Source organism: Corvus hawaiiensis, chromosome 3 (assembly GCF_020740725.1).
Source record: "Corvus hawaiiensis isolate bCorHaw1 chromosome 3, bCorHaw1.pri.cur, whole genome shotgun sequence".
Classification (NCBI taxonomy): Eukaryota; Metazoa; Chordata; class Aves; order Passeriformes; family Corvidae; genus Corvus; species Corvus hawaiiensis.
This window is the reverse complement of record NC_063215.1, coordinates 59,447,135-59,466,673: the sequence shown is the minus strand read 5'-3', so window position 1 is coordinate 59,466,673 and position 19,539 is coordinate 59,447,135. Positions and strand designations below refer to the sequence as shown.

The 19,539-nt window shown below is 41.1% G+C and overlaps 1 protein-coding gene across 1 annotated transcript; it reads right to left on the bottom strand.

Annotated features, from left to right (window-relative positions):
* Positions 1 to 627: 627 nt before the first annotated feature.
* On the bottom strand, positions 628 to 19,258 carry GINM1 (glycosylated integral membrane protein 1). Its single transcript, XM_048298744.1, has 8 exons — positions 19,120 to 19,258; positions 10,455 to 10,514; positions 10,182 to 10,278; positions 7,302 to 7,453; positions 4,979 to 5,135; positions 4,093 to 4,223; positions 3,185 to 3,348; positions 628 to 1,571 (listed from the first exon to the last, which is right to left on the bottom strand). Exons 1-8 carry the CDS (start codon positions 19,216 to 19,218, stop codon positions 1,463 to 1,465), a joined length of 969 nt encoding a protein of 322 aa, XP_048154701.1. The 5' UTR covers positions 19,219 to 19,258; the 3' UTR covers positions 628 to 1,462.
* Positions 19,259 to 19,539: the final 281 nt, after the last annotated feature.

Sequence of the window (19,539 nt, the reverse complement as noted above, 5' to 3'; positions counted from 1 at the left end):
GACTGGCATGCAGGACAGTTGCCCTTTCCTTACTGTCTTGGCTGAGGTGGTTTTTAAATCTATTTACAAAATAGTTCAGAGTGGTGCTAGGTCAGAGTAGCACGCCTCTGAAAGGCGTGAGACTTGTGATTTGGGAAAACCATGTGCATGCTAAAGCAGAAACACAAATGCTATTAGTTTTTTAAGACTTGGTAACTCCAGCTTCATAAAGCAGCAGAAACTGTCTGGCAGTTCCTGTATTCAAGATTTGCACTGTTTTTAGAATTTCAGTAACCTCATGGTGGTACTTCTTTCCTGGTACTTCCTAACTTCACAGAAATCAGCCAAGTTTTGAAGCAGTATCAACACTTTCTCAGGCTTAACCATGCATTTGTTGCAGCTGTTTCGAACAGCTAAATCTCCTTGTGGCTGTTGCAGGTGCTTGGTTTCCAGTTTCATAAGGAGGGATGCAAAGAGCACGTGCAAACAGCTGCTGAGTTTCCATCTGCAGCATAATTCCTACTTGGTGCTTGTGCACTAAGGAAGAACTATTATGAATGAAAAGCTAAGAAAGAAACGGTGCCCTGCGTCTGAAATGTTTGGCAAAGTGCTGTTTTACCTAACTATAAATGCACACATGAACACAGATTAATAAACAATTTAAATGTTTATTTGAAAAATGTTAACAGTACAAACTGGCATGAGCAGACTGGGCCTACTCAGCAAGGGTAAGCCAGTATTTCTGTAGACTTTAATGGAATTTTTTGTTTTTCTCTTGGGACTTCATAGAGTACTGCTGTCACAGATATAAAAAGCAAGCTGGTTACAATGGCTAACAATTTTTATGAGTGGAAGGGACCATAAAAATGTAAAGTGCTTGAAATATAAATCTGCCTTTTAGATTTTTGTTTTGCATATATAAAATGCCAGATCTTTTGAGTAACACAAATGTTTGGTAGTGGTATCTTCCTTGCAAGACACACTCGATCCTATGAGAGCTGGAACCAGGTGGGGCAGCTTTGCTTAGGTTTGCAGGCACAGCTGATGTTTGCAATATTCCCTCATCTTTTTCTGAGGAATGCTATCTGTGGACTTAAGGACACCCTGAATTTCATCGTCTTGCTAAGTCAGGACAGCTGACTTGGTTTATGGGCATGAAGGCAGCCAGGATCCTGTCCGAGGTGTGGAAAAGTGACTTCACAGAAGTTAAAACCAATGGTAGCCCTCAGGGTGGAAAGCTGCTCTATTCTGAAGCTTCTGAAAAGGCAGCTGTTCCATTTTGAAGCTTCTGGAAAGGCTGCTTGTTTATGGAGAGGCACAAGGAAGTCAGCTTTGGGCCTCGGCCTGAGTGGCCCTTTATCAATTAATCAACTGACTTAGTTTTCTTAGTAGGAAATAAACAAGGTATTAAGATCAGGTGCCAAATATCAGATCAACTAAAAGTGTGTTTTTAAAACCAGTAACTCCAAAGTAAATAACAGTTTTAAGTACATGCTTTCTCATCTAAATTATTTTTCCTGTCTGAAAGTTCTGAAGGCAGGCTGATGGCAGTCACAGGTACAAAGCTGACTTGATCCAGGAAAAGGATGCCTCTGAAAGGTAAAGTTACCTGGCATTAGAAAACAAGACACAAAACAATTCTGTGTTCTAAAAATTAGACTTAAACTCCCCAAACTTAGTTTAAATCAATGCATCAACTAAGTAGTAACTTCATAATATCTCTTACATGAAGCTGCAATGAAAAATGCTTCCAAAATGTACTGGCTGCAGTTTCTGAGGGCTCCCTTTGCCCAGTTTCTACGTCTGAAATGTCAGCAGTGTAGGCTCTATCTGCTCAGTTTCATAGTAGCCTACAACTGTCTGCTGTCAGGACCTACAGCTGATTCTCCAAGACTCACATCTGCAACTGTGTCATTCACCAGATGAGATGTTCTGCTCATTCTTACTAGTTCACAATAATGAGTTAAACTTTTGCCGTTTTTTAGAGGACCACTTTACACAGGTAGGCAGAAAATAACTATGTGCTTTAGGGGTTGTTTTTTGGGGGCTTTTTGGGTTGGTTTGTTTTTTTAAAGTGGAGGGGATGGTTCAATTTATTTAACAAGGCATGAATAAGCCCCATGTTCTCCAACTGGAAATTACTGCAAGCTGGTTCCTCTGCTCTATACTGACCTCTGCTATGGACAGGCCATCAGCCACTTTGCTGAACAGTTTGCTGGGATTAGAATTTTCTTCTTAGTTCTACTTAGTTCAGTTTCACATGTGGCAGTGTTACGCTACTTACTGCTGGGGGAAGTACAAAGTGTTTCTCCACTCTTTCTGCCCTAGCCAGGGAAGCCCTCCCATCTGACAGCACGCTGTGTGAAATGTCAGGGGAAGCACTGCCCCTTTTATCACTGCAGTTTCCAACCTTCCTGATCTTTCAACCCTCCATTTTTCTGGTCTGTCTGAAGGACCAAGGCCACTCGTACCCCTGAGTGGACACATGAATTAACTGCATGCAGGGCCATTCAGAGGCACAGCTGATCAGCTCTTCCAGAGCTGACTAAGGTTGCTTTGAAGTGCACGTGCTTGCCCATTCCAGCACTAAATCTACACTGATTTATTACCTGCAGTTACTAATTCATCTTTCCACCCCTTGTTCTGAGACCTTGCTTTCCCAAAAAATCTTGGTGTTGCTGGTAACATACCATGTGGAATCAGCCATTGCAGGCAATCAGCTTTATTTGTGGCCCCTTGCCAGCACCAGTTACTGTGGCTTGGAAGCTGCCTACAGAGGTAGAATTCCCTTGGAGAATTCCCATGCAAATTTGGAAAGCCAAATTTGAGGCCTTTCAGAGCTACTGTAAAACTCCAACACCATAGGAGTGTAAGATTTAGGGATGTTGGAATTGTTTAGCTCTAGTTTCTACCCTCCTCTCTTGGAACTATGTTAATAGTGTCTCACAACCTAGTCCCTAGAAGACTTGATAAAAATTTGGCAGTGTGACAGCTCAGCTAAAGATATTTCCATCAAAATACTTTCCCATCTTTCTCTGAAATGCCTATGTGTCTGAAGTACACTTGGAATGGAAAGTTACCACTAGCTTTCTCATTGAATTGTTGCCACCATTTTCCTACAGAGTGGGGCTGCTTCAAAGATTTTTTTAAGTCACTGTTTTGCTTTCATCACAGCAAAAAAAAAACAATTACAAAAATTACTTACTTGTTTTCACAGGAAGGGAGAATCACCTTTAAGACTTTGATAATAAGAGCTGCTCCAACAACTCCAACAACAACAACTTCCATGAAACTAAACAAGATAGGTAAAGATTGAAACCAGAATCTGCACAACCCTTTTCTCAAGTCTTCCACCCACTGGCACATCACCTACAAACAGGTAAAAAGACAAAGACAGATTGCAAAACAAATTAACTGCTGGGTTTTCAGGGGTTTTATTTAGCTACCGATAAATCACATTACATGGTGATAATTTTAAATTAAACTCATACATGCTTAAACATACATAAAAGCACGATGGAATTGACTGGTGGCTCAGCTATCTTTATCCTTCAAAGTTTGAAACAGGTGAAGGTTTAGTTCTGTGTTCATTAAGGGCCCCTCTGGAAAATAAAGGCCACTTGAACAGAGCAGGCAGTAGGTTATAATGGTGAGTGTTTTGTCCACAGAGGAGGCCATGAAACCCATCCTTGCCTAAGATGGAATTGAAACTTCTCCAGCTCTTACTGTGTTTCCTACAGCAGGTAAGACCAGTGGTCTATTTCCCAGAGGAGTAAGCACTTGAGCAGAGTCAGAAGAAAATGGTGTAATTTAAAGCTAAGCAATATTTGAAATTGTCATAAATTCTTAGCTCTGTATAATGTAAATATCACAACTGACTATCATGACGTATCTGTGTGGTCAGAACATTGCAGGATTCAGAAGCCCATTGGATTCCTACTGGACTTGTCACTGGTGAAGGGTAATTTAGGTGGGGGCATTTTTTGGTTTATTTGGGGTTTGTTTATCTGCAGAAGTCCACTGGTCTTAGTGGTTGTCTGTCTTTAAATAACTGTACTTATAAACTAACAGTTATACTAGTAATTAAACCAAACAAAAAAACAACAAAAGCACCTTGTAAGAAGATGGAGGTTCTATCCTAAGAGGGGTCTCTGGTAACTTGCCAGGTAATGTCTCTTCATCCACTGTAGTTTCTACTTGCTGGATGAGGTACTGACTGGTAGTTTGCAATGGATCTTGAATATCTGAAGAAGAAAACTAGATTTAGTGGGGAGCTTGCTTTTTATTTGACTCACTCTGCAGGAAAATAGAGACATGCTGCATTTCTCTACTGTACATTCCTGAGACAATTACAGCAAGAACACAGAAGGCTTCTCTTTCTTTTGACTCGAGTAGTGAACTTGATAAGAAGCAGAAACAGTGTTACAGTGCAGCCTTTAGCTATGCCCTTAGCTGTAAATTTCAGCTGTCATCAGATTAAAAGGTTATAGACTAGATCAAAGTATTCTACTCCAATTAAATCCTTGGGAGATTTTGATGAAACAAAACTGAAACAAAATTAAGGCACCAAATAACTTCTCTTGCTTTTAAGTTATTCAAGTTTAATTACAGAGAACTGTTCTGTAGTTTGGAATTAACCCAGACAGGTATTTCCTCTACAGTTTTCTCTTTCATTCTCAGGAAATAAGGGGAGCTTTAGGGAAACTTCCATCATAGATCTGAGAGAGAAATTTATTCCTGTCAGATGTCTGGACTGCAGATTGCCAAGTATCAAGGACTTCAAAGGAGAACAGATTTGAAAACAAACAAAATACCTAATAACAAGAGCTGAATTTAGGTGTTTAAAAAAAATAAAAACCAAGCCGTATAAAATAAAACTCTTCCCTGTTAATGAAGAAACTGTTTCACTACATAAAACAAGGGACTAATGATGCTCTTTTACCCTGTAAAGTAATACATCAAATATGGATGAAAATACTACTTAACAGCCGAGAGATACCTTTTCCTGAGAGGTTGGGCAGTGTAAATAACACGTCGTTGTCCCTTGGCATGGAATACAGCATGCTCTCTTTCAAAGGGACGGTGTAGTTGGAATGCCTAAGTACTCTCAGGTCCTTTACTAAAATATTTATTTCTGTTACTTCTTCCTGCTGAACCTACAAGAGATGCAAACATGACATTACTGAGTTTAAAGCAAGACTGAAGCAGGCTGGCAGAGGACACCAGTACATTCCAGAAATCTCCAAGCCACTAAGATGTAGACATAGGGCTGTTATAACATGAATTAGTACTCTTTGTTTTTACATACCACACTTCTGCAGACCATACCATATCAGAAAATATGCTGAACAGACAAGGTCCCTCTCCCTGCAAAAGCATGTGGTAGTCAATCCATGGGCTTTTAACCAAGTCTTACATAGTACATCACTATCCTCTTGAGGCATTTTAGGGCATGGAAAACTCAAGTATGTAATGAAAGCATTTGCAAACATTGAAAGTGTTGCTGAGGCAAGACTGACACTTCTGCTTTTGCAGGAGCATTGTTTTTTTCCAAAAGCTGAAAGCCAAGTGTCACAACATTTGACAGTGTCCTGCTTGACATCCTTGTCTCCAAACAAGAGGCATGCACTGAAGAGATGGACCAGGCAGTGCATAAGGCATTGGCTGGATGGTTGCACTCTAGAGTTGCAGTCAATGGCTCAATATCCAAATGGAGATCAGTGACAAGTGGTGTGCCCAGGGATGGGTATTTGCACTGGTGCTATTCAACAACTTTGCTGGCACCATGGACAGTGGGACTGAGTGCACCCTCAGCAAGTCTGCTGATGACACGTTGTGGTCAACCTGCTGAAGGGAGGAGATGCCATCCAGAAGCAGCTACAGAAGCTTGAGAGGTGGACCCCTCATGAATGTCAACAAGGCCAAGTGCAAGGTGCTGTACCTGGGTTGGGGCAATTCCAAGCACAAGTACAGGCTGGGCAGAGAATGGAAAAAGAGCAGCCTTAGAGAGAAGGACCTGGGAGTGCTGGTGGATGAAAAGCTCAACATGACCTGGCAATGTGCACTCACATTCCAGAAAGCAAGCTGTATCCTGGGGCTGCATCAAAAGCAGTGTGGCCAGCAGGGTGAGGGAGGTGATTCTGCTCCTCTACTGTGCTTATGTGAGACTGCTTTTGACTTAAAGGAACAATCAAGGAAACAGTATTAGCCTTCTGGTTGTTCTTACTAGGTCCCTATGAAAATCTGAAATGCATTGTGATGTCTAGTTTGAGGCCTGAAATACAATGCCACTGTTGTGTAATAACTGAATCAAACCACGGTATTTTAGGCTATTACCAGTGGGATAAAGACGTCATTGGAAAAGCTACAGACCTCTCAGTGGGGCTTTTCATTAACAGAGTAAGATTCTGACATGATACAGATCCCTGTAAAAAATACTACATGCTGACCAATTAATCAAGGATCAATGGTATTATCATCATAATCCTTTAAAAAAAGAAAAAGGCAGCAGAACATAAGCCAGATTCAAAAAAGCCTGCGCACCTGTAAGATGCAGATGTGCAGAAACAGAAATATGACACTGCTGCTGGCTTCAGCATCTGGATCTTCTCTACAGAGCCTCTTTAGTTAGTTAATCAACTACACCATCCAGGTGATTTTGAGAACTCAGTTCTGCACATTTCAATCTCAGCTAGAATTGCAACGCCTCACATTCACTGGTATTTGTGCAAATACAGTTAGAATTGAGGGGGTGGAGGTGTTTGTTCATCTCAAAGTCCATGTTCATTATCAAGATTCAAATTATCTTCTATGCAAAATCTTCTAAGGCTTAGCTCTCAGGTGTAGTGGGCTTTCACAATAAGCCCACCTGCCGTAAGAGTTTCCTGCTGCAAGCTGTTGCCCATTCTACATGCTTGAAACCTTTTGTTAGCTTGGAATAAACAATGGGGAAAACCTCAGGACTCAGAATGAGCCCATGCCCCTTTTGTTTGTTTTGTACATTATTTTGTAAATCAGCTCTCACTTGTGAGTCTGGCTTTGCTTGCACAAGTTCACGTATTCAAAGAGCATGTGATACAGTTAATGATAATTATGAAAATATGAATAGAAGCATTAAAACTTGAAGTTTCCTCTTGAAACAGCCCCACTAATATACTGCCAACTTTGCTGTTATCTCCCTCAGTACTGTGTTAGTTAACATTAATTATATACTTTGTGTTCTAATCACCAGCTAGATACATGAAAACATTTTAATTCTTGGGAACTACTTGCCTCTCCTAAATTAAAAACAAGCAGAATGTTGCAGCAGGGTTTTTTTTTACCTGTTTTCCATCAATTTCTGTCACTTCTTCCTGAATGACAATCCGGTGCAAATCAGAAGTGGATGCCAAAGGCCACTCATGAACCATGATGCGAACACTGACAGTTCCCAGGCGCTGCTGATCCGGTAAGTTATCCAAGCTTCCGTTCTCCACTGTCAACACACAATGTCACAATTTTCAAAGAGAAACCACCTCAACCAGAAAGCAGGACCCAGCCATAGAGAAAACAGGTGCAACTCTGACACAGATGCCATTGCACATGTAGCACCTGAATGGAGAAGTCAGGGGACCACTAGCTTCAAACCAGAGATGCCAGAACAGCAGTAGCCAAGTCTGTGCTATGCTGATGTCCTTAAACACTTCCAGTAACTGCTTTTACAACCAGTACTAATCTGGGCAACAAGTAAAACAGATGCCAGGATTTTTTCACCAAATCAAACTCAGAGCAGGTCTCGTAACACAGCAGAGCTGTACAATCCCCTGACTCAGGCAGCCTGCAAACAATGTCGCATCTGCATCTCTTCCTCTGAGGTTTGCATCTAAGCACTCTAAGCAGAGCTCTTTGGCTTGGTTATTGCTGCATTTGTATTTTAGTTGTCCAAAGAAGTTCGTAAGAGTAATGCCACAGCCTAGCCAGCCACCTGTGTAAACATCTTGGTTTGCACAACATTCCTCTTCCTCTGAATACAGAAGCAAATATGCTCTTTTCCAGGCACACTGCATCTACTACTCAAGATGAGTGCCAGTTCCCTCCTACATATTTTTCTGTCCCCCTCTCTGTTTTCATATGTGATTGGTGACACCTCAACCTCTCTTCCTACCCAAAAACTTTCACCTATTTCAAAAACTTAATATTCTACAAGTACACACAGAACTGCCTTTCTACCCTGGCTGTTTCTGCATAGTCTTAGTATCCTTCTCCCAATTAGCACACCTCTGCTTCAGGTGAGGGCATGCTAGAACTGAAGTCCTGCAGAAGCACAAGAGTGAAGGGTCTCTTCAGCATTCAGGCAGCAAGGGACATGAACTGAGACCAAACCCTCCCTGCTGCTAAGCCTTTGGTGCTGTGTGTGTCACTTGCAGTGCTGAGCCTGTCAGGTAACGTGGGGTAAGGCTCGACTTGGGTCTCTCAGTCACACAGTAACTACTCATTGTGTCCATTACTTTTATGCTGTGATCCCTGTCCTCATAAAGCTGTTTTGCTTATTTAAAATGTAGAATACTTTTTGGCATAATTTAGTAATATCTTTCATTGCCAAAATTAGTGGCAGAAGGAGAGAAAGTTCCCTACAGGTGTGAGCCAGGGCACTAACCTGGTTGCTGAGTGTTTTCTGATTTAGAGCAGTAAGCATGCATTAAAGGCCCAAAGCCCCTAAGATGCCAAGCAGCAGAAGCTCCCTGTGCTCTCAGCTTTTACCATATGTCAGGCTGCTTAACCACCACTACATGCACAGGAGTGACAGATACACTTCCAAAACTGACATTTGGGGGTACTTCAAGTGGGGATGTAGGTGCCAAGAATGATCTGACAATTATGTCAGAGTATGTCATCTGTAATATTCCAAAGCATGATTATTAAGGTCAAGTTTTGTTTTTATATACATTCAGGAGTATTTCCCCCCTCTATCAGAAAGTATCTTGATATTTCTTCAGCATTTTACAAATACTACCTGAATCTGTTGTCAATAATTTAGTAAGTAAACAGTATAAACATTACATTACAGGTAACAGAGGAAGGTGCTGTGCTGGGGACTCAGACCCAAACAAGAGAGACAGTTCCAGGTTTCTAGTTCTCAGGTCAAATCAGTATTTTCCTCACTGTTTCAGATTCAAAACTAGTCAGTGAAAGCTATAAAACTATGATTTGGGAAATAAATATGAACTACAGAAGAGTGTTCAGGACCTCTCAGAATTAGTCAATAAAATCATATCTATTTTTCTGGACTGAGTTATTTTGCAAGTAAATGACATTTTGCCATGTTTTTTTACCAGAAAAAGAGAAATTGATTACTGCTCTCCCTCTCCAGAAAAGAAGTCAAATTAATAATTGATGATGCTTGGGAAAGAAGGGTTCAAGAAAGAAGGTTATGACTCAGAGAAGCAATTTGAAAAAGTGTTAGTATTCTGTAAGTGCCTGATGAGGATGACCTCAGAAATCAACCTAGAGATTGACTGAACCTGATGCAACAGCAGATCGTTCTCAATACAACAGAAGCTTAAATCAAATAAGCATAATGGTCTTTGTTTAATTAATTATACACTATGCTCTGTGGATCTCCAAAAAAATCACAGTACTTTCTGTTTTTTCACAAAAAATGTGGCATTGAATCAGAAGAAAAATAGCAGTTTCAAGACAATTTGAAGTCATTAACCACTGCAGCACCCTAGCAAAAGTGCTGTATTTGTGCTATAATACCTTATCCAGTAGAAACTTGTTTGTCTAATAGACACAGAAGTGAGATCATTAAAAGATCTTCCTAACAACAATTCATACTTTTGTTACTGAATCTCCTTCTGAATATGTGCCAAACAACCTAGGGACACAGCCATTAGCAGGGTGGAGTTGCATCCTTCTGTTTACATTGTCTAGCCTGTAGTGCAAAACATTCTTTTGAAAAGATGGGCAAAGTCTGGATTTCAGATTAGACCATTTACACACAAGCCTGTTAATGTGACTTGAGATGAAGGCAGTAAGATTTTTCTGATCCATTTCAACACAAAAATTGTCCTACCTTGGGAAATGTTTTGCTTCTACAATGCTCAGGTTTGCAAAATACAGAACACATAGCCATTGTAAGCTTTGGTTAATAGACAACAGGGAAGCCAAATACCCCGGGGGTAGGAGAAACTTTTTAAAAACAAGGAAAAGAGAATACTCACATATTACTGTTTGACATGTTATGTGGGCAACCCCGCTTTTCATGGGGAAGTCATTTAGATATACCTGTCCATTAACATAGGTGATATTAAACAGAACCTGAAAGAAAGACAGCCAGAATGAGTGTATGTTTCCTGCTCCTGTGCTGCAACTCTACTCTCAGAGGAACACACTTCATACTGACTGACGTCAGAATAAAGGATATATCTGCAGCTGCTGCAGACTTTGTTTTGCTACATATTAATTCACTGAATAAATAGAAAAACCAGACAAACCTGTCCTTTGTGAAATTCTCCACTGGTGTTCAGCATCGTAACACCAACTCTGATTGCTTCCTGGAAAAAAACAGTGAGAAGAGATCTAAGTTTGAGAAAACACATAAGCCACTGCAGGCAACTTTCGTGCACTCTCCTGGCGCATTCCCAGGCTTTCTATCCAGCAGATAGAAGAAAAAGGAATACGCTTTCTTGTTTCATGTAAGGATTAGTCTGGTTTTTTCACCCCTCTTTTTAATAGAGTATTGATGAGAAAGAATGACATCTGCATCTCCCTATGTATGGTTTCTGGTTTTTTGTAATAAAGATAAAATAATAAAAATCATCATCATCATCATCACTTGTTTCACAAGGATATAATGGAAGTCTCTCATATTAGCTGAAAAATAATAGACCATAAAAGGTAAAAATCAGATTCTCTGTAAATGTTTTTTTAAGCACTCCAGTTAGTCTTCAAAGTGAAGTTTAATACATGTTAGTCTATAGTAAAGAACGTTCAGTTTTTTCAGCAGTAATCCTGTTTCTTTGGTTATGATTCCCAAATTATACCACATGGGACACCTCAAACTTGCAGATAATTGGGATTTGCTTCTTTCTTTCAAACCCTAATTGCTGTAATTTATGGAATCACTCATTCTGTCCTCTCATTTCTCCCTTGTAATTTCAGGGACTGCTTTGCAAATGGGACCTTAAATCTCCCAGGTCTGCCCCTGAAAAATACTTCATACAAAAATCAAATCTCGCTTGCACATAGCCAAAAGTAAGGATTGCCACACTGCTTTTCTCAGACGCCTCTTCAAAAACAATGTTAAGCTCCATATTTGCCTTGTGGGGAGCCTTAAATCATTACAACTTCATTTCATTAACACCTGGACGTGGCACTTTGTGCTATGGTCTAGTTGACTGGGTGGTGGTCAGTCAAAGGCTGGACTTGATCTTAGAGGTCTTTTCCAACCTAAATGATTCGGTGATTCTGTGATCCATTTTCCTCTGGAAAATGTCTCCATACCCTCAGCATCTTCTTTAGCTTTGTAGCTGGGTCATGGTTTCACAACCAACAGTTAAAAAGTGAGTCATGTCTCAATAAAAAGTTGAACATGCTCAGAATTTAAAATAAATAAAAATGTAAAGACACAAAAAGACTTTTCATTTAGCATTTTTACACAACACTAAATTTTTAGCCAGAAAATATGTGAAATACACAGTACCTAGCATAATACAGCCCCATTCATGAACAGAAAGCTGCTGAAGTGTGACTACAATGTCAAAAAAGCATTGAAACAATGGGTGTTAATGAGCACACTCAAGTAGCCAGAACTGTCAAAAACTGAAAAACAACATCCAAGTCTAATTCAGCTGCAATCTGGCATCATGAGAAGAACAGTTTAAAACCTAACACAGATAGCCTTTGGGTTGGAAGTGACTTGGAAATAATTTTTTGTATTTCCCCTTTGCCCAGACCCATTTGCCATATCAGTAGGAAGGCCACCGAGACCAAAGAGAAATCTCTTCCTCAATGCCCCTCCTATGAAATAGGTTTTTATATTGACTTTTCCTCAAAACTTAAATCCTAGCTATTCACAGTAAATGAAAATTACCAAGTTAGTCAGACAACTGAAGTCTGTAACTCAAAATACAAACTGGATTAACTGTATAAACATAGGATGTATTCTATCCTGTCTTACTGTAATTTCCTCAAACCACTTATTTTCTTCTCATATTTTAAGAATTGTGTGTATTAATAACAAAATAAAAATCCACCAAACTTTTAGATCTTTTAGCTCTTAGCATTCAGAACTCTTAAGTCTTTTATACTCTCAAACTCTTTACCAGATTACCAAAACTTTGTATCATTACTTCCTAGGTTTTTCTGTTTTCTGGGAATTCAAAGGGCACAAAAGATGGGATTTTCCAGGAAGTCTTAACAGTCCTTCATTTTTTAAGCCACAACTTACATTTCAATTTTTTTTCACAGAAAGTATTTTGCAATCTTTTTTCAACATCTACAAAGTGACTCAGTTTACAAGAAAAAGGAAAGGACTGATGAAAAATAGGAAAATCCCCTCCTACCTTTTTTCTTTAAATCAAATGCTTTATTTGAAAGTGAAGGGCATGAAGGAAGCTAGGTATGCTCAACAATTGACTGTTATATGTACAGAGTGAGCTATACATACAATGATTCATTTCCTTCAAAACAGCTGTCAGTTCCGTTGACACAGTATCCACAAGCACTGTCATGAATTCCAGAACATACTTAGAACTTGCACTTGAAGAGCACATTAAATGTTTAAGAAATGAAATATTTCAGTTGATCTCTTCTGTGCTGTCACAGGTTCAAAAATCAGATGGTAAGGTGCAGACAAATAAGCCAGTTTAACCACTTGCTGCCTCTGCTACTGAGAGTGCAGATCTCTCCTACACATCATCCTCCCCTCTCATCCATGCCAAGTCAGCGAGGTAATTTAGCTCATTAATGGTACAAAAATTTTCCCTTTTTTGCCAGACTATTTTTCTGTCAGTTGAACAAGCAAGGAAGAGCCAGACAAGCACAAGAGGTCCAAGAACACAGCTGGGAGGAATGAGCCGGGCTCCTTGTTCTGATGGACACAGACTGTTGGACTGCCTCTGCTGCGTGATGTCTCTGTCCTTGCAGCATCTCCTTGGGAGATGTCTGTCCTCACCATCATCTCAGGTGATGGTGATGCATCTCCTTAATGGTACAGGTTCATAAAGCTCCTCAATAACTCAGAGCAATGATTAATATTCCCCTACAGCAGCTGTATCATGACCCTTGCAATTTTTTGATCACACACAACAGAGAACTCATGCTGTTGCCATTCCTGTGACTAGTCTGTTCACATCCAGATCCAACAAATTCTACTGATATCTTTCCATGTGCTGTACATCCATTCTACTCAGTTGTCATATGTTCTTCTTTTGCAATTTATGAACAGGTTGTTCATTAGTCTTCATATTTCCCCACGGAAAATAACAGTATTCCAGCTCAGTCTTAACCCTTCCTTGAAGGCTAGTTTCACACTGCTGTCTTCCCATGGCTTCCCACTGGTCTCTCCTGCAGTGTCACACTCAAAACTCAATGGGTCTTGCTGTGGCCATCTTCCTGACCCTACACACCCCATACCAAAATCTACAGGAGGGCAAAAACCACCAGATGCATGCCAAATGCAATGAAAAGCTGGGCAGGAGTGCTGGGGGAAAGGAAGCAGCAGCTCACAGGAGAGCAGAGCACCATCCCAGCTGATCCACTTTCACCCCCAGCAGGGAACAGGTGATGCATGGCACTGCCCCTGTTATCAGAAACCTGACTGGTACCCCTTCAGTATCTGCATGTTGAAAGTGCTCAAGAGCCATATGTTGTTTATGCCTCCTAACAGGGAGGGAAACACATGTGGCAGGCCAAGAGCTCTTGTCCCAGGCTTTCAGGATGAAATGCCTGGTCTGACAAGCCACACTTGCTAGAAAGTGCTCCAGTGATAACTCAAATCCCCATCTTTCCAATCCTAGGGCTGAAGACTCACAGACTTACAGAACATCCATTAATTTCAACAGAGGAAATTTTTTTTTATATTGCCATAATAAAATTCACAACCTGAGGGTGGAGGGGAAGAAGGTGTTTTATAGTGCTTTGTAGATTTGTCTTGTGGTTATGTACTTCATAATTTTGTAAACGCATAGTTTGCCAATCCTGCAGTAACAAAGCCACTGAGAGCAGAACATGGGAACTCTGCAGAAATCCATACTATTGCACCATCAATTCCTGGAGAAGCCTCAACTATGAGTGTAAAACTTGGTTGTATAACTTACAATACACTTTTCAGTATTAACAATATCATGAAAGTTTGCACAAATTTCAGACAGTCCTGTAATTAAAAAGGTTCTGAATTCATTGGAATATGTGAAAAAGCAGTGCTTTAACAGAGCCAGAATGAAAGGACAGCCCCAAGAAGCAATCCAGGTCTCTAAGAATCAGGGTGTGCTTTCAGCTTATTGAAGTACTGATCCCTGTTCCATATTTCACAGCCCCTTAGCCCCTCCTGTGCTGATCAGTGCCTTCACACAAACTCCAACCTGCACTAAAAATGGCCCTATCATTCTTAATGCTCTTATAGGATGTAAATGTCTCTCCTGAGTTTTCCTATGATTTCTCACCCGTTTTAGTGCTCCAGCAGTGATATTTACAGCGGTAATAGCCACAGAACCTGCAAAGAGGACAGCACCCCTACCACAAATAAAAGTCATTCTGTTCTAGGACAGCTAGGCAGCAGCACTGTGATGACATATTCTACAGTGAACCACTGAATTTTTGTGAGCTTGGATCAGCAGAGGTAAGCATGTAGTGATCATTTTCTAATCCTTTTCTCTTTCACTGTGTGCTGCAACAGAACCCAGGACTGCTAACTGGGGCAGTATAATCGCAGTAGCAGCAGAAGAACAAGAAGGGGAAAAGATGTCAGTAAAGAACATAAAGCATCTGGTATAAGTTAAAAGAGAATATTCATTAATTCTCAAAGACTAACCACGCCACACAAATCCACAGAGAACATTTCACCTAATATTGCTTTTTTAATGAAAAATGCCACACAAGACAAAGCTGATGGGTCTAATCATGCAGGAACTTCAAACAGATCTGATTATCTGATTAAGGAATCACGGAAAAACTCCTTCCACAGGCAGTGAGTACCTGATGAGGTGCACTGTACAGTTTCTCCCAGTACAGGGTAACTGTTCAGTCCTACACAGCTGCATCACTCAAATGAACCCCATCTAGATTCAGCTGCTAGCAGCCAGCCCACTTGAAGCACAGCTGTTCTCTACTGAGGCTCTCCAAACAAGGCTCTTTTGCACCACAAGGCCTGTGGGAAGCCAAGTGGGCAGACCTAGGAACAGATGGCACAATGCCTTGTAAGACAGCCAGCTGTACAGAGACTTGAAAGGCAGACAATCCTCTCACAGGCATTACACAGGCACTGCTGATATCCTGTTTGCAACTGAAAAATGTAAAGTCTGATGCAGGTTGCCACAGAGGTAAAAAATAGACAAAATTAATAACTTGTTCTTACATCTGAGAAGAGATTATGGGAAAAGAAGTGTCTGAATAGACAAACAAAACCACCACACAAACTCATTCCACTTGAGTCCTGGCACTCACATGGACAACAACTGGCTCCAAATAGTTTAACTATATATTGCAGTCGAGGGCTCTGTGATCCATGCTTCACACAATTCTTTTGTCAGAATCAAACCAGAGCTATGTTGTAGGGTGAATCTTAACTGCAATCAGGCGTAACTGGATTGAGAAGTAATCATGGTACAAGTTTGACATGACAAGTTAGAATTCACAAGTTTGCAGGACAATAATTAGTCCCTCACATTTCACAAAATTTTGATACAAAATTTTCTCTATTAAGGTTTGGCATGACAGTATTTAGGGTAAGAAAACTACATCCAGTATTTACTTAACTAGCTAAAGCTGAACTCTTTGTTAATATAATAATCTAACACGATGCTTTTGCTTTACTTTGCTTTTCTGAACAAGCACACTTACTTTCATTCCTTCCTTGTTTTGCAATGACTCTTACTATAACGTGGCTTATCCTTCCCTTTGCCCTATGTATGTTACTAGCATGAACTGCCTCTGTATCCTCCCTATTAAACCAACTCATACCATGATATTTTATCATGAGTTTTAAAGGTGAATACTCAGTCTCCCATCACAGAGACATGGTTGCTGATATCATAGTGCTTTAACTTAATCAAATACACATAGGAAGATGATGTCAGCTCTTTTAGGCCTAAAATCCACATGTGCTGGGCTGTTAATAGAGAAACTGGCATAAAGTGATGGAAGAAACATTTCAGCATGTTGCTATTAACAAGTTTCTTCTTTGATTAAAATACATTGTACTCACTGCATCAAATGGTTGATGTAGTGAAGATTATTTCCTGCTGTTGTAAAATGACCCATCCACACAGAGGTTTCTTGCAGGCAACAAATAATATGAAAACATTTTTTTTCCAGGCAACTGAACTGAATTAAAAAGAAAAAAAAGTCTGGTAGGCAAGTATGTTATTTAGAAAGAACTCTGCTAGCCTAAATTATCGAGAGGTAAACAGAGTAAGCAAATAACATAGCGTCAGCGTTGCTTTTAGCTAGTTCCTATCAGCACATTAAAAAAATACTCTAAAGCACAAAACCTTATTCCTGACCTTGCACCAGAAACATTACTTTAATGTGAAGGTCAGTTCTCTTATTGCATCAGTCCCTGTATTTTTTTTAAAGAAAAAAAAAAACCAAAACAACAACAACAACAACCCCTCAATTCTGTCTAAAATCAATCAATTTTTAGTCCAGTTTTGCATATCCAAATTTTATGAGGAGAAATAAAAATCTAACCAGACATGCTAATGTTTAAAAAAAAAAAGGTCCAGATTTCCAAACAACTTTTTTAAGAAATGACAAGTATTGCCCAACAATTGAGGCGTTCACATTCCAGAACTGAACAAAGCATTTCAGCATTACAAAACGCTATTTCAGGGTCTTAAGTTTTTTTTCAGTCCTTTCACTACGGTTTCTGTAACATTATTGCCATCAGCAAGGAGGTAAACTTTAACACCAGCTTTAATTCCCACATGGAAGAGTTAACAAAACATGAAGCACCAGTAGAGTGCAGCCAGTGGGCTCACAGTTATAGAGCACAGTTGTGGTGTCCAGCCAAAACAAAGCTGAACATGTTGATGCTGCCTGCTCCCCACCAGTCTGTAGTCCCAAGCCATCCTGAGGAAACAACAGAGTTATTCTGATCCCATCATCCACTGTCACTGAGCTCACGGCTCCTGAAGGCAGCTTGACAGCATGGCATTCCCACTCTGCCTATTCCCACTGCCTAGGCACTTCTGTTCCTAACAGGCCACCAAAAAACAGCTCAGTGTCAAAAAACATTGATTCTTCTACTTAAAACTTTCTCAAGACACATTGTTCCTCTTGCATCAAAACCAGTCCTGTATGTACAAAACTAAACAGTGCAGGAGAAAACACAAGTTTTTAGTTTGCTAAGTTTAAGATTTAAAAAGAAAAAAACCACTAAAGTAAAAATTTGTTTGTCCCCTTTTTGACTCTTAAAAGAAATTTTCTGCATATACTTACGCCACCAGGCCTGTATAAAGCTAAAAGAGCGCAGACACTTCCAAACTAGCAAAACATGAACTGACAAGACCACCTGAGCAGTACAGCACAAATGGACAAACTCAACCCCACAAACAGCACATCTGTGCCCGTAAGACACTGCAGCCCAGTTCCTAAGTCAAGCCCATAATATTATCACTCTAAAACACACCTGTTCCATCTCTGACCCCAAGATGCCTTACATGAGACTGCCCCAGCACCCCTGTGCCCGGCTCAAGCCTTCACATCCAAAGACAGCAGACACAAATGTGCCTCCGTGTCCTATAAAACTGTAGTGATAAATAACTTTAATGCCATCAAGTTGAAGTTTCAGTGTGGAAGTGTGAGTGTTTCTGGGTAGAAGGTGAGCAAGAGCATAAGTCTATATTACACTGTCACTTCATCTGCCTTTCAACAAATCCAAGCCAGCAGTCCCTTTCTCAGAGGGATAAGCAAAGTAGCCACAGTTGAGCTCCCTCGGCTCTCTTTAGTGCACCTGACTTCAAGCATTCAGGCACTTTTATAGGTATATGAATATCTAGATCTCTGTTTTGAAATCAGAGCTGAGGAGGTCTCTCTTCAAAAGCTCATACAGAGAAGCAGAAACCAGGAAGTAAGACCAGGAATGAATCCTGCTTTGTAACACAGGATGTGCCAGTCCAGGGCCTCCATCAGGCTTTCTTGGAAATGTTTTACTTAAATTACATTACTAAATAACTCTGGAGGGAAAAAAGACCGATAAATTTGCTCAGGTAACAGTAACTTCACATTGGCTAGACAACTTGACTACAAACCCCTCACAACTCTTCCCTCTGTGATCTTACACTTTGGGTTCACAATTATAACCATTTTAGAGGATGTATCTGGTCATGATTCAAGTGCAGGCAGAAGTACCCAGCTCTTCTGTAATTCTAGAGGTCAAAGCTCACCTGCTTCTCTGGCAAACCTTTTCATTCCCACTGGAAAGATCTCCTACATAGTACCCAAAACATTCCTCCCACTCTTTTAAAAAGATTTCACCAAGCTACAGCATAGATATTGGAACAGAAAAACAGACAACACAATGCCTTGTGTATTTATAGATACACACGAATACATCAAAACCCTTTTCTTGGTTCGATTCAAGAACAGGCTAGGCGCAAATGTGGACCTAATGCAATGCATACTTCTACGGCACTGAACTATCGAGATGTAGGCGGACAAGCCTGAAAATACAATAGAAACACATCTACATTGCATAAAAGTAACCATCTCCCCCCCTCAGACCTGTCAGACACGGCACATCCAATCCTACACAGACGAACCAGCAAAGGGAGAGGGGAAACCTTGTCGCCCCGCGGCAGGGTCCGGCTCACCCCCGTGAGGGAGCGGGGCAGGGGCAAGAACAGGGAGAGGGACAGGAACGGGGACAGTGGCAGGGGCAAGGAGAAGGGCAGGGAAAGTGGCAGTGGCAGGCAGGGGGTGGGCTGGCCCCAGCGATACCTGTCCCAGCGGAGCGGCCGGGCCCAGCAGCGCGGCGGCCAGAGGCGGCAGCAGCAGCGACAGCGGCAGCAGCTCCCGACGTCCCAGCACCGCCTCCATCTTGCGACCCGGGAATTAAAACCAAGTGAAACATCAACAGGCGGGGCCGGGAGGAAGCGGGGAAGGCGGCGGGAGGGGGCCGGCCCTGGCCCGGCCCTGCCCCTGCCCCTGCCCCTGCCCCTGGCCGCGCGCTGCCGCCGTCGCCGGGAGGTGCCGGGTTCGGCGTTGCGGAATAAGGCGCGGGCACGGAGCTGCGCCTACAGGAGCCCGTCATGCTTAATAGGCGACTGCAGCCTTTGAAAGCACTAAGAGAAGTACCCGGATAGATAGTGTTAGTAATTGCAGCTGTCTGTGTAATGGCCTGCGTATGTCTTGAGGCTC

Excerpts from the sequence above, each read along its gene's own strand:
- GINM1 (XM_048298744.1), bottom strand. The coding sequence starts at position 19,218 with ATGGAGGCGGTGCTGGGACGTCGGGAGCTGCTGCCGCTGTCGCTGCTG. Across the intron at positions 7,454-10,181 it reads AACATGTCAAACAGTAATAT|TGGAGAACGGAAGCTTGGAT; the intron begins GTGAGTATTCTC and ends GTGTGTTGACAG. Across the intron at positions 1,572-3,184 it reads CTCCCTTCCTGTGAAAACAA|AGGCATCCTTTTCCTGGATC; the intron begins GTAAGTAATTTT and ends TTTACCTTTCAG.